This window comes from Sorghum bicolor, chromosome 9 (assembly GCF_000003195.3).
Source record: "Sorghum bicolor cultivar BTx623 chromosome 9, Sorghum_bicolor_NCBIv3, whole genome shotgun sequence".
Classification (NCBI taxonomy): domain Eukaryota; kingdom Viridiplantae; phylum Streptophyta; class Magnoliopsida; order Poales; family Poaceae; genus Sorghum; species Sorghum bicolor.
The window spans coordinates 58,142,562-58,156,075 of record NC_012878.2 but is presented as its reverse complement, the minus strand read 5'-3'; the positions used below and the strand labels follow the sequence as shown (position 1 = coordinate 58,156,075).

The 13,514-nt window shown below is 43.8% G+C and overlaps 1 protein-coding gene across 1 annotated transcript; it reads right to left on the bottom strand.

The window, feature by feature from the left end:
* Positions 220-10,105, bottom strand: LOC8064735. The gene is made up of 10 exons (XM_021447442.1): positions 9,677-10,105; positions 6,817-6,860; positions 6,187-6,274; positions 5,967-6,081; positions 4,316-4,920; positions 3,358-3,616; positions 2,983-3,277; positions 2,368-2,517; positions 927-1,409; positions 220-839 (listed from the first exon to the last, which is right to left on the bottom strand). The coding sequence occupies exons 1-10, from the start codon at positions 9,885-9,887 to the stop codon at positions 591-593; spliced, it is 2,499 nt and encodes an 832-aa protein (XP_021303117.1). The 5' UTR covers positions 9,888-10,105; the 3' UTR covers positions 220-590.

The following is a 13,514-nucleotide window of genomic DNA, read 5'->3' as shown; positions in this document are numbered from 1 at the left end:
ATTCTCACCGTGGCATTCAAACTTTTGCATTAAATTCTTTCTATTTATCAACCAATCACCATTAAAGTAGATGCAGTATAAGAGATCCGATGGAATGCTCCCAATATTTGGCTGCTAAATGTGTGCTGCAATCTCACCTGACAAGACAATGAGTGGGAAATACTCATCCATCAAATAACGATCTCAATCATAAAATTCGATCCAAGAGGCACGCAATACTGGTGGTGCAAAAATAGCCTATCTTTCGCTTCCTGGGGAACTAATGGTGCTGCTGTGTTAGATATTTCGGTTTTATTGTCACAAAATATTTAAACAGCAAAAAAGGAAAAATAAAATAGAAAAAAGAACCATCCTTTCTCTATCAGAATTTGAATAAATAGATCGAGCTACATTTTTGGCCATATCCTAGAAACCCTACAGGTAGAACATGCTCGAACATATATCTCTTGTGCCTCTCAAAATGTCACGACACCAACTCATGCACACAGCTGGTATCCGCGTGCCTGGATCAGACCACAAGCATTGCATGGCCTCTCTGGGGTTGCACACACAACAGGACCGCCTTCCACAAAAGTTGACAAGGGGATGGATCAGTAGCTATTCGGCCACATTTGGTTAGCCTGAGCAGCACCACTTAGGTTACTATCGCTAGGGTTTCTGTGTTCAGGGCCCAGGCCTGGCTGTGACTGCCCAAGCGCAGAGCCAAATTGTGAAGGTAGCTGGCCCTGCCGAAGGCCGGCCTGATGACTCTGCCCTTGATAGCCATACATGGTACTGGCTGCAAGTGGGGGCATCCCTCGCGAACCAGCTCCATGCATCCACATTGCAGGGTTCTCATTCTGTCAGCAGCAGACGAAAAGTTAGTGATCATGTGATCATATAATTTGCCAACCTCATATGCAAAACACTGGTGCCGTATAGTTTACCTGCTGAAGAGAAATAAACTGATTTCCATCTTTGAAATGTGAAGGGACCGTCCCATCAAACCCAAGAGTTGTGGTTGCTGATGTTGTGCTTTGGTTCAGAGGGAAATTTCCAGGCATGTTGTTTGCAGTTCCAAAGCCTCCAACATAGCTTGAGAGCAAAGAGCCTGGCTGTGGTAGGCTAGCAAGGGCAATGTTGCTTTTGTACTGTGGTAGAGGGTATTTCACACTCGAGTTGGGAACTGCGGCTGCTGCTTGGTGGAACAAGCCACTGTTCATGTATGGTTGCTGAAAAGCAGCAGGTGGGAGATATGCATAGCTTGGTGGAAGAGATGGATAGCCAATCATGCTTGCGTATCCAAGAGGAAGGGTTGCTTGAGCATAGGGATGAAGAAGATGCTGAGGGAGCGGAGGCCCTGAAGCAATGCTGGTGCTTGGCTGAGATTGAGTCAATTGAGGGTTGGGTAAACCAACTGGATTGGCATTCTGCAAGAATCAAACACACAATAAGAGTTGTGCCACGTATATATCAGATCCAACAAAAGTATATACTAGGAAAATTAGTATGCATGTGTCCATTAGGCAAAGACAACTGACTACAAGTTTTAAGTGGAACATAAGATGAAAGTAACGTTTTGGCACAACTGGAATGCAACAATCACTAAAGTAGTCAGTAGCAGAATCTTCACTGGAATTAAAATAAGTATAGTAGTGTACACTATAGAGTGATAGAGAACAGAAATTCTAACCCTTCGATTGTTTTTTTTAAAAAAAAAAGAGATGGTAATCAGAGAAAACACAGCAGATGCCTAAAGATGAAACTCAAGTCACTCCAAAGCTCAAACTGGAGACCATGGTAGCTCGAGTTTCCACAATAAGAGACTAAAAAAGTCACAAACAAATAGTAATAGTAAGATAACAAAATCTTATGCATCGCTTCCTCATCTTTCACCAAAAACTGCAAAGGAAGATTATCGTTCTAGCAGGTTCCACACATTCTTAACACTTATCACTTACATGTAACATGGTAAGTTCAACTGTTAGGAAATAATCACAATCAGATAGCAACATAACAAAATCTTATGCATCGTCTCGTATTTCACCATAAACTACAAATGTTCCACCAATGCAAACCTTAGGACTATTGACAACCTATATACAACAGACAAAAAGACCCGTTGTCTAAAGCAAACATGAGCCTCGTTTATGACATTAGCTTGTCAACAACAAATGAAATATATGCTGCCCTTTCAAGACCGTAATTATACATATCAGATTACCTAGCAACATCAAATAACTATATGTAACATAACCAACAAGACAGAATGTACAAAGTTGGCAAGACAGAATGTAAAAAGTTGGCAAGAAGGGGAAAAATACATTGTTGCTTCACTGGAATGCACAAATGGAGTTGAAATTGCATAATAAAGCGAAATGTTCATACTTCTTGGGGCTGCGTAGAAACAGTTGCATTGCTCATGGATGATGACATTGCACCAGGCATCATAGGAGGATTCGTGAGCAATAGTGAGAATGCTGGATCAAATTCACGCAATGGTGGGATTGCTGGTGGCAGGAGACCATTTTGTATTTGCTGCAGACACACACAATAATAAAACAGCTGTTAGTTGCAGACGCACACAACAACAAAACAGCTGTTAGTAGCAGACACACACAACAATAAAACAGTTGTTAGTTGCAGAAACACACAAAATAAAACAGCTGTTAGTTGCAGACACACAATAATAAAACAGCTGTTAGTAGAGAACATTAATGCAAAGTAAACAAATTAATAATAGCACATGAACTGCAAATGGGGAAATCAGGTACACTTCTTTTTTTCAAAGAGCTAGTGTGCCTTCAAATAGTAAAATAAGCGAGCCATGTCAACCTTTTATGAGGTTTCTCTCCCACGGACAAGTCAAAGAGTTAGATGTAAACTATATAACGGTATATAAGTAAAATAGCAACTGCAACACTTAATTTGCATATACACAATTGCATAGAAATTTGCAACATATCACTGCAACTAGAGCTAGGATGACACATGGGTATGTACCATGAAGCTTGAGAGAGGAGAAATGTTCTGGAATTGTCGGTTTTCCTGTAGATAACTCTGTGAAGCAGAATCTTGCAGTGCTGGACCCGAAGTTGCATAATCTGGGGTTGATGATAGGTTGTATTCAGTATTGCTCGTGACATCCAGGAAATTGGCTCTTTCAGATTGCTGTGCTGATGTGATATCAAGATTCTCCACATTGCTGTTTGCCGCAGAAGTAACATATTCATTAGCAGGAGTAGTGTATTCATTAGCAGGAGGAGCTAATGTCACCTTGCTTTCGTCATCGTGGATTCTGAAAAAGGGCTTGGCTTATAAGAGCTACATGATAAAAATTGGGGTGAAGAAAATATAAAAGAAAACGAAGGAGCATACCTGCCATCTGATTGGTCAATTGAATCATCATCAGGAACTGTCGCAACATCCCCATGACTATCAAGAGGTTTTGTTGCCAAGGATGCATCAAGTGTTCCGGACACAAAACTACCAAATGTCAAGTGTGCACAATCAGCGTTTGAAACCTGAAGATGATCAGGGATTATTACAGCCGGATTATCATCGGTTAATTTTGGTCCCTCATGCAGAGTCAAATGGTCAAATTGTGTTGTCGTTGTAGACATATCTCCATTCAGACCTGCCATCAAAGAGGTAAACAGTAATACAAAATGAGAAACTTGATGAACACCTTCAGGAACATCTCACACAGTGACACAATAGATGGCACATCATCCCCTTTTTTTAGTTAAGGCCTTGTTTAGTTCCAAAAAATTTTGGGAAATCGACACTGTAGCATTTTCGTTTGTATTTGACAAATATTGTCCAATCATAAACTAACTAGGCTTAAAAGATTTGTCTCGTCAATTCCGACCACACTGTGCAATTAGTTTTTATTTTCATCTATATTTAATACTACATGCATGTATCTAAAGATTTGATGTGACGGGGAATCTGAAAAATTTTGCAAATTTTTTTGGGAACTAAACAAGGCCTAAAAAAGGGGCACAATATGTAACAGGTAAAGTAGTAAAAGGGTGGCCACATAGGGGTGTAATGTGAATGTGTGATAGCCACATAGGGGTGTAATGTGAATGTGTGATAGCCACATAGGGGTGTAATGTGAATGTGTGATTGCCACGTAGGGGTGTGAATGTGTGATAGCCACATAGAGGTGTGAATATGTAGTGACCACATAGGAAACAAAAAAAATCCACATAATAAATAAAATAAAGCACTTACAACTTAATTTACTTAGTAAGTAGGTATCAGAATCATATAAGCTGAATAACAACATGCAGAAATGCAGGTAAGACAAACAATGCTCATTTTGACTTACTTTGGTTGTGCTCAAATGAAAGGCCATTGAGCTGAAAGTCATCTGTTTTCTCTATCGAGCCTTCATCCAGATGACTGACAACTTCAGTATATTCTGATTGTGTATCTTTACCAGAAGCAGAAACTTGTCCCTGAGTTGTCAAGCTTTCTGTATTGCCCTCTTCCAAATTTGCGTCTTTTTCAATGTCATCTTCATTGGCATCTGGCGTTGATGAACCTTGTGCGTTAGCACTCATGGAAGGGGCTTCAACATCTGTTCCCTCTGCTGAAGGTAACATATCAAGTGAGGAAGCATCTTTAGGTACAGAGTGCACCTCAACAGCACCATTTGGCAATATATCTGCTGCGCCATGGCCTACTTCTGATGCAAAAACAGTTCTGTTGTATTCATTGGGCGCAAGATTTGGTATATTTGAAATGGCTGAATCACCAATGGCTGGCATGGCAGTGCTACTTGCAATAGATCTGCTCCCAACCTTAGCTTGAGGCCTGCCCATCTTCACTATTTCAGCCATGGAAGGGCGACCTGGAATACCACCCCAACCATGCTGCACTTGAGATGGAGGCTGAGAAGTAGTGTTCTTAGCATCAGCCTGGGCAACATTGCTGCAAACATAATAAGCCTAAAAGAATTAGGAAGCCTGCCAAGGAAGTCTTGAAGCTACATTTACAAATTACCAGAAAAGGTGAACACGTTTAATTTCCATGGGTGAAGCTATACATTGCCAAAATTTAAAGACACTGCCAGATTGCCCTGGAAAATGGATGCTGAATAATATAAACAGTTAAGAATACAGAACAGATGATGCAAAAATGAAGAAAACAAAGTAATGAAACTCTGAGACTGCAATGATGATCTCTTCATAATATTCAGGCTACAAAGTATCAGGTCCTTCAATGCCGTAACAAGTTACTTGTAGAGAAGGACATCATAACGATATCAAATAAACATTTTCTACCATTCCTTTCTCTAGAATTATGTTAGTGAAATATAATAACAAAAATATAATGACACTTAACCTACATTTAGTGATGAAGCTACTACTACAATTTTCGTGTGACAGAAAAAAAAAAGGCTTCAGTTGCACGCATTATAGGATGACAAGTGAAAAAAAACAACAATGACATTCTGGTTTGTCAAAAACTACTCCACTCTATTCTGTAGGACCTATATTTGACTTATATGATCTGTGTTATCCACCTTTGAACATGTGTTTTGTGAAGAGAACACTAGAAGTGGACTATAGCCATTAAGATCAAAGGTCCCAGCCAAAATGTATATTTCGATTCTGTTGTACTTCAGTTATCAAATAGACAAATGGACAACAAATGATGCAAAAACAATAAATAAGTCAAGGGAATAACTAAAACTAATGCAACAGTTCAACAACTACAATACCAGTCTGGAGTAAGTTGGGTAAACTAGCTATGAAACCCAAAACGAGTTACAAATCACAAGAAAGAGAGAAACAAATAAAGAAAAGGGCAACAGTGAGATATGGAGAAGAAATTGACTTGAAACGATGAAAACAACAAACATTAACAAAACAAAATAATCAACATATAGCTAAGAATCCTATATGGAACCAATAAGTACAAAACAATCAACATATAGCTAAGAATCCTATATGGAACCAATAAGTAGCCCATACCCAGTAGCAGAAAATGTTTCTGTAGTGTCACTTGTCTTGACATCCAAGGCTGATGAGTTTAGTGGAGCATGTAACTCTGGCTCCTTCTTGACAGGGCCTTTGAAACCGCCTGAGTCTGCAGACATGAAGAGGAAAGAACAAAATGAGTGCACCAGTTAGACTGACAAAACTGCAAACCATACATTGTTATAACACGAAACTACAAAATGCAGAATATTACCTCGTCCACTTCGATCTGAACCAGCCTTATATCCTCGATATATAGATTTCTGGAATGGTCGAGGCCTTGTATCCTGATTAACTTTAGTCTACAGATGAGAGAGATTTTGTCAGGGGAATACTAGACAACCTGGAGACATGGGTTGACTCAGATCAAAATGCCAAGATGCACTAAAAATCACAGAAAAGGGTCTTTGAGTGTAATAACATAGTACCTAAAGAAGGCATATAAATGCATGAATCTATTGCAAAGCAGGTACAATGGAAAGCTACTGCTAAGCTAATAACTGATCAGTTAATAGTAGTATGCTGATTCTTCATCAAGCAAATGGCACTATACACGACATATCAACCAGTCCATAACATGGGAGGAACCTAAGTCTCCTATTCAGTGCAAGATTGCACAATCAATGACCTTAAACTCACATTGCAGTGAAAAGGAAAATCTCACAAAAAAACAAAGGATGGAAAAGCAAATGGTGAACCTACAATCAATGCAAGTTTGCATAATCAATGAACCTATACTCACATTGCAGTGAAAAGGAAACTCTCAAACAAAAATCAAAGGGCGAAATGCAAACGATGAACCATAGAAAAGCTGGGGATATAAGGAATTCATGCATCTACTAACCTCCTTTTTCTTATCCCGCTTTCTTCTCACTTCATGAAAAGTATCTGGATAGACATGAATGAAAAAAAGAGTTAGATTAATCATAAGCAATCCCCCCCCCAACACACACACACAGAGGGAGAGAGAGAGAGAGAGAGAGAGAGAGAGAGAGAGAGAGAGAGAGAGAGAGAAACAAAGATAGTTTCCACATTCATGGAGTTATCTAGGAGAGAGCCGGTCTAGAAAAATAAGGAAGAAATTTTGGCTCATTGCTATTCAGTATATATAGATTTAGATATTGATATAGATATAGAAAAAAGGACCAATGTCTCCGTTTCGAATTATAAGACATGTTGGCTTGCTAGATACGTACTTTACTATGTATATAGACATAATGTGAATCTAAGTGTATAGCATATATCTCGAAAAGCCACAACGTCTTAATTTCGAATGGATGAAGCAATTCAAAAGAAATAAACGCTGAAAGAAAACGGGCAAAGACTAGCAATGGGCCTTATTTACATGTGCAGCCCAATTACTCGCTCCCTCTAAAAGCCCACTAACAGACGCGGGACACAGAAAAAACACGGGGCACGGTACACCGTTGGCGCGTCGGCCCACGGTTCCAAACCCGACAGCACAGAGACACTTACGCATAGGGCCTTGTAGAACCACTAATGGTCCCACGTGTCGGTATCCTTCGCGCTATAACATCTTGCACACCAAAGGCCAGTCCTCTCATCGACCTGGCCCCCTCGCCTCCTACCCCCACCGCCCCACGTCGCCTGAGCGGTCGCCTGGCCGCGCCCTGCCCTGCTCCTCCCGCCGCCGCACCGCCTGCTTCGCGGTCTCCAGCCACCACCGAACACAGACTCTATCCCAACCTAGTCGCTGCTGCTTACTCCTCCCAGTCGTGGTCCCCCACCCACACACACACACAGAGACACCCACACGCACACACACCAGTCATAAATGTAGTGATTTATTTCCAGCAGAGAGAATATCAGATGGCTAAGTAAGGATTAGATGGTGCATTTAGAATAGGACAGATCACAAAAAAAAAACAAATGAGCACGACTAATGGAAGGCTTTCATAACTTGAAGCAGTCTTAGGTAACTGGCACCCAAGCATCTCCACACTGAAACTACTGAAAATTCTACTTTCCAACAAATATGCAGTACTTGGTACATATCAATTTAAAACAAAATAGGTAATGTGCCTATGCCAAGTTATAAATAGATAGCAAACTCCATACCAAGAAAAGGGTAGGCAATACATGAGTGAGCTTAAACACATCCAATTGCTGAAGGTAAAAGGTATGTTTATGGTAGGCACAATAGTTATCTGTTTACATGATATCCAACATTACTATGTATATAGACATAATGTAGATCTATCTATAACGTATATCTCAAAAAGCCACAACGTTTAAATTTGAAATGGATGAAGTATTTCAAAAGAAATAAACGTTGAAAGAAAACAGGCAAAGACTAGCAATGGGCCTTATTTACATGTGCAGCCCAATTACTCACTCCCTCTAAGGGCCCAATAGCAGACGCAGGGCACAAAAAACACAGGGTCGCACCAGATGGCGTGTCGGCCCACGGATCCAAACCCGACGGCGCAGAGACACTTACACGTAGGGCCCTGTAGAACCACTAATGGTCCCACGTGTCGCTGTCCTTCGCGCTATAACATCGTGCACACCAGAGGCCAGTCCTCTTGTTGGCCTGCACCACCCCCCCTCCCCGCCTCCTACCCCCACTGCCCCACGTCGCCTACCCTGGTGCTCCCACCGTCGCCTCGCCTGCTTCGCGGCCTCTGGCCACCGCCAAACACAGACCCTATCCCAACTTAGTCGCTGCTGCTTACTGCTCCCAGTCGTGGTCCACACACACCACACACACACACACACGCACACGCACACACGCATGCACACGCGCGCGCGGCCGCGCGCGCACGCCAGTCATAAATGTAGTGATTTATTTCCAGCAGAGAAAAGATCAGATGGCTAAGTAAGGATTAGATGGTGCATTTAGAATAGGACAGATCACAAAAAAAACAAATGAGCAGGACTAATGGAAGGCTTTCATAACTTGAAGCAACCTTAAGTAACTGGCACCCAAGCATCTCCATACTGAAAATTCTACTTTCCAACAAATATAGGTACTTGGTACATATCAATTTACAACAAAATAGATAATGTGTGCCTATGCCAAGTTATAGCAAACTCCATACCAAGAAAAGGTAGGCAATACATGAGTGAGCTTAAACACATCCTATTGCTTAAGATAAAAGGCATGTTAACGGTAGGCATAATAGTTATCTTTTACATGATATCCTATATATGGCAAGGTATCATGACCTTACAATGGAGTATGAATCAGGATTTACATGTACTACTAGTAAACTGAACCCCCCAACACCCACACACACACACACAGATACCTTCCCCCTCCTATTATTACACCATGCGGTGGCACAATCTGTTGCAAAAGACACATCCATAAATGCAAAAAAGGATTGCTCGTTGACAAAAATAAAGAAGTGTCTTCTCACATCTGAAGGCACGACAAATTAAAACTTCCCAGCATGCTTCACAGTCACGTTGAACCTAAACTGGCAAGCAAATACAAGTCGCAGCGTACAGCATCCGCAGAATCAGACCAGATTGGCAAGCAATTCAACAGCAACAGTCCAAAATAGGGGGTTAACCGCGCGTATCTGCGCGGCGCCAAATCACCGCGCGAAGAAAAAAAAAATCAAACCCTAGCGCTGACGAGCATCGCACGACAACGTTCACGCTAAACAATTGGAGCCCGCGAGGACAGAGCTAGAGCGAGGGGTGGGGGGGGGGGGGGAGAGCGAGAGAGTATGTACCCTGGGAGATGAGCCTCTCGACGGCTATGTCGGGGTCCATGCCGCAGTCGCAGAGCGTGGCGTAGATCTCGCCCTCCGAGCGGTCGGCCAGGATCCCTTTGAGGCTCTGCACCATCTTCCTGGAGGCGGCCGGAATCGCCGCCGCATCCGACCCGTCCGGCGCCGCGTAGGAGGGCTGCCTCCCGCCGCCGCCACGGCCGCCGCCCCTCATGGCGCTCCCGCTCACGGTCCCGCCGCCGCAGCCACCACAGGCGCCTCCGCCGCCTCCTCGATCCGGGGCGGCGACGAGCTGCGGTCGCGTCGCCGCTGCGCGCGGTGTGCGGAGCAGCAAAACCCTCGTCGCCGCCGCCTTGCTCCCCCACACGCACCGTGTATTGCCGCAGCAGCCACGCACGCACCGAGAGAGGGCCGGCCCGTGTACGAGCTCAGCTAATAAACGGGAACGGGGGGCTGCTGGTTTCCTTTCCTTGAGCTGCAAAAAAAAAAAAAAAAAAAAAGAGGAAGAGCGGCCTGCCCTGCCCTTTCCCCCCTTCCGTCTGTCGGACGCCGTAGCCCGTAGGGTTGTGTTGCGAGCTTGCGGCTCCCGAATCCTAAGAGCTTAATGCTTCCTGCACCCGGGATCTCTCCTCCGCCGCGTTTCACCAGACGCTGACAGACGGGTGCCGTTTATCAAAGGAGTCCTGATTGTTTCCTCTCTCTCTCTCTCTCAATTCTTGGTTGCAGTCTTTTAAGTACGCGTTAACCTAGTTTGCGGTCGGCACTCAGTATTTGCCTGAGTACAGATAAGCAGTAATCTTTCCAGTGTCGTGATCGATGTTGGTAGAAAGACAAGACATGCAGATAGGAAGGCATGATGTATGATGTCTCGAATGCGGGTAAGGACACGTGATATAGGATGGTTGGCTTTTGGTGGAAGGACAAGTGAAACGGTTTTTTGGTTATCTTATTTGTTTTGTGTCTATCACATGGATCTTGCATGGGTGTATCTAGCAAAGATAAAGCTATGTAAACTTGGTTTTTTGTCGGCACATCGCGTAAGATAAGCAGTAACTTTTTCGGTGCCATGGACGATGTTGGTATAGAAGGCATTACGTGCAGGTCGGAAGGTGTGATGTGTGATGTCTCGAATGCGGGTAGGAACGCGTGACGTGCTATGGTTGGCTTTAGGTGGAAGGATGAGTGAAACGGTCTTTTGGTTCTCTTATCTGTTTCTGTCTATCACGCGGGCCTTCCGTGGGTATATCGAGCAAGGTATAAAGTCATGTAAACCAGATTTTCGGACAAAGAGTATTTGCCCAAGTACAGATAAGCAGTAACCTTTCCGGTGTCGTCAATGGTGTTTGTAGGTGTGACATGCAGGCAAGAAGGTGTGGTGTGTGATGTCTCGAATATGGGCAAGAACACGTGACATGTGATGGTTAGCTTTAGATGGAAGGGCAATTGAAACTGTCTTTTGGTTCTCTTATATGTTTGCGTCTATCACGTGGGCCTTGTGTGGGTGTATCTAGCAAGGTAAAAAGTCATGTAAACAGGGTTCTTGTTTGACACACAGTATTTGATCGAGTACAAATAAGTAGTAACCTTTCTGGTGTCGTGAACGATGTTGGTAGAATACGTGACGTGCAGACGAGAAGGCATGACGTGTGATGTCTCAAATGCGGGTAAGAACATGTGACATGTGATGGTTGGCTTTAGGTGGAAGGGTGAGTGAAACGGTCTTTTGGTTCTCTTATATGTTTGTGTCTATCACGCGGGCCTTACGTGGGTGTATCCAGCAAGGCATAAAGTCATGTAAACTGAGTTTTCGGTCAGCACACGGTATTTGTCTGAGTACAGATAAGCAGTAACCTTTCCCGTGTCGCGAACGATGCTGGTAGAAGGCATAGCGTGCAGGCAAAAAGATACAATGTGTGATGTGTCGAATGTAGGTAAGAACACGTGATGTGCAATAGCTGGCTTTAGGTGGAAGGGCGAGTGAAACGATATTTTAATTTGGTTCTCTTATTTGTTGTGTCTATTATGCGAGCCTTTCGTAGGCGTATCCAACTAGGTATAAAGTTATGTAAAGCAGTATAAAGCCATGTAACGCGGTGTAAAGCCGTGTAAGATAGGATACTTTAGATATTCTTGCATTCAAGACCCAGGTCAGAATGAGAAGACTTGCAAATTCTAACTCCTACCTTTCGTTCCCTAGTTGTTCTAAGACCTTTTGAAAACAACTATCCTTTTTCCTTCGTGGCATATTAGAGTGGAATATTACTTCAATGGGTATTAGATATGACGCTATCTAGGGAAAATAAAAAATAGAAGGCTTGTTTTCATATGATGTTGTTACGAGAAGCATCTAGTTTAAGATGGTCGATATAGTTAGTGATCATGGACAATGCTCATTGGAAGGTGTGATGTGAGATGGTTGGGATCGTGTGTGGCTAGTGATCATAATAATGATGGTTGGAAGGCATGACTTAAGATGGTTAGAACGCTAGCGAGAAGACGTGGCGTGTTGAAAGCCCTAGTTTGGTTTTGGATAATTGATGAAACCCTAGTACTAACCTCTATACTAAGTGTGTGTAGACTTAATGAGGTTGGTACATGCCAAGTGATGGAGCAAGTGATGATCATGGTGATGATGGTGATGACCACAAGATGATCAAGTGCTCAACTTGGAAAAGAAGAAAGAGAAAAACAAAACCCTATGGAGATCAAGGCAAAGGTATTGCTTAGGGTTTTGGTTTCGGTGATCAAGACACCATAGAGGGTGTGGTCACATTTAGGATAGATAGCCGTACTATAAAGAGGGGAATTCTTTGGCTAAGCGGTTATCAAGTGCCACTAGGTGTCATTATTCACGTGCATGCATTTAGAACCTAGTGAGCTAACTTAACTCCTTCAAAGAAAATGATTGTGAAAATGTTAACACACGTGCACACTTGTTGGTACACACTTCGTGGTGTTGGCACACTTTGAGAAGGAGGTGGAGTTTGAAGGGTAGAGAGAGGATGGGTTCCTCTCTCCCTCCCGCCGAGCTTGCGAGGCGGGATTCGGCGCTTTTCGAGAAAATGAAGTGCATATTTTCTATTGCGCCGGTGGGAAATTTGGAGAAGTCGCGGGAGTGTTCCTCGCAGAGAAACACTCACCGGACGCTGGCCTTTGAGGCACCGGACGTTGGCCTTTAGCGTCCGGTGTGCTGTCGGGTGCAGCAGAGTGCACCGGACGCACCGGAGAGAGTCCGGTGCTCAGCGTCCGGTGTGCAGGCAGTTTGGCGACCCTCTCTGCGCATGGGTCCGGTGAGCACCAGACGCTCAGGGTGCGTCCGGTAGCTTGCGTCCGGTGACCCTGCGAGTTTGCGGAACTCTCTGCGCATGAGTCCGGTGTGCACCGGACGCGTCCGGTGCCAACCTGCTCAGCGTCCGGTGCTCTGCAGGTTACCGTTAGACTCTGATACGCGGCTGACGCTGGAGCACCGGACGCTGGTGTTGAGCGTCTGGTGCCCCTTTAGGAGCGTCCGGTGACCCCGAGTTAGACCCAGTGAGAGAGCCAACGGCTCTATTTGTTTGAGGGGTCTATAAATAGTTGTTGGCCGGCTTGGGGCTCACCCTCTTGGTATTCTAGCATACATAACATCCTTGTGAGCCTAAGCAAACACCTCCCACTCATCTCCTTCATAGATTATACATCTTTGTGAGTTTGGGAGTGATTCCAAGTGCATTTGCTTGAGTGATTGCATCTAGTGGCACTTGGGGATCGTTCTAGCTGCGGTTTTCTTGTTACTCTTGGTGGTTGCCGCCACCTAGACGGCTTGGAGCAGCGGAGGAGGATTGGCACGAGTGGTGATTGT

Coding starts and splice junctions, on each gene's coding strand:
- LOC8064735 (XM_021447442.1), bottom strand. CDS start 9,887: ATGAGGGGCGGCGGCCGTGGCGGCGGCGGGAGGCAGCCCTCCTACGCG. Junction 6,861..9,676: donor CGAGAGGCTCATCTCCCAGG/GTACATACTCTC, acceptor ATGTCTATCCAG/ATACTTTTCATGAAGTGAGA. Junction 3,278..3,357: donor ATTGACCAATCAGATGGCAG/GTATGCTCCTTC, acceptor GCCCTTTTTCAG/AATCCACGATGACGAAAGCA.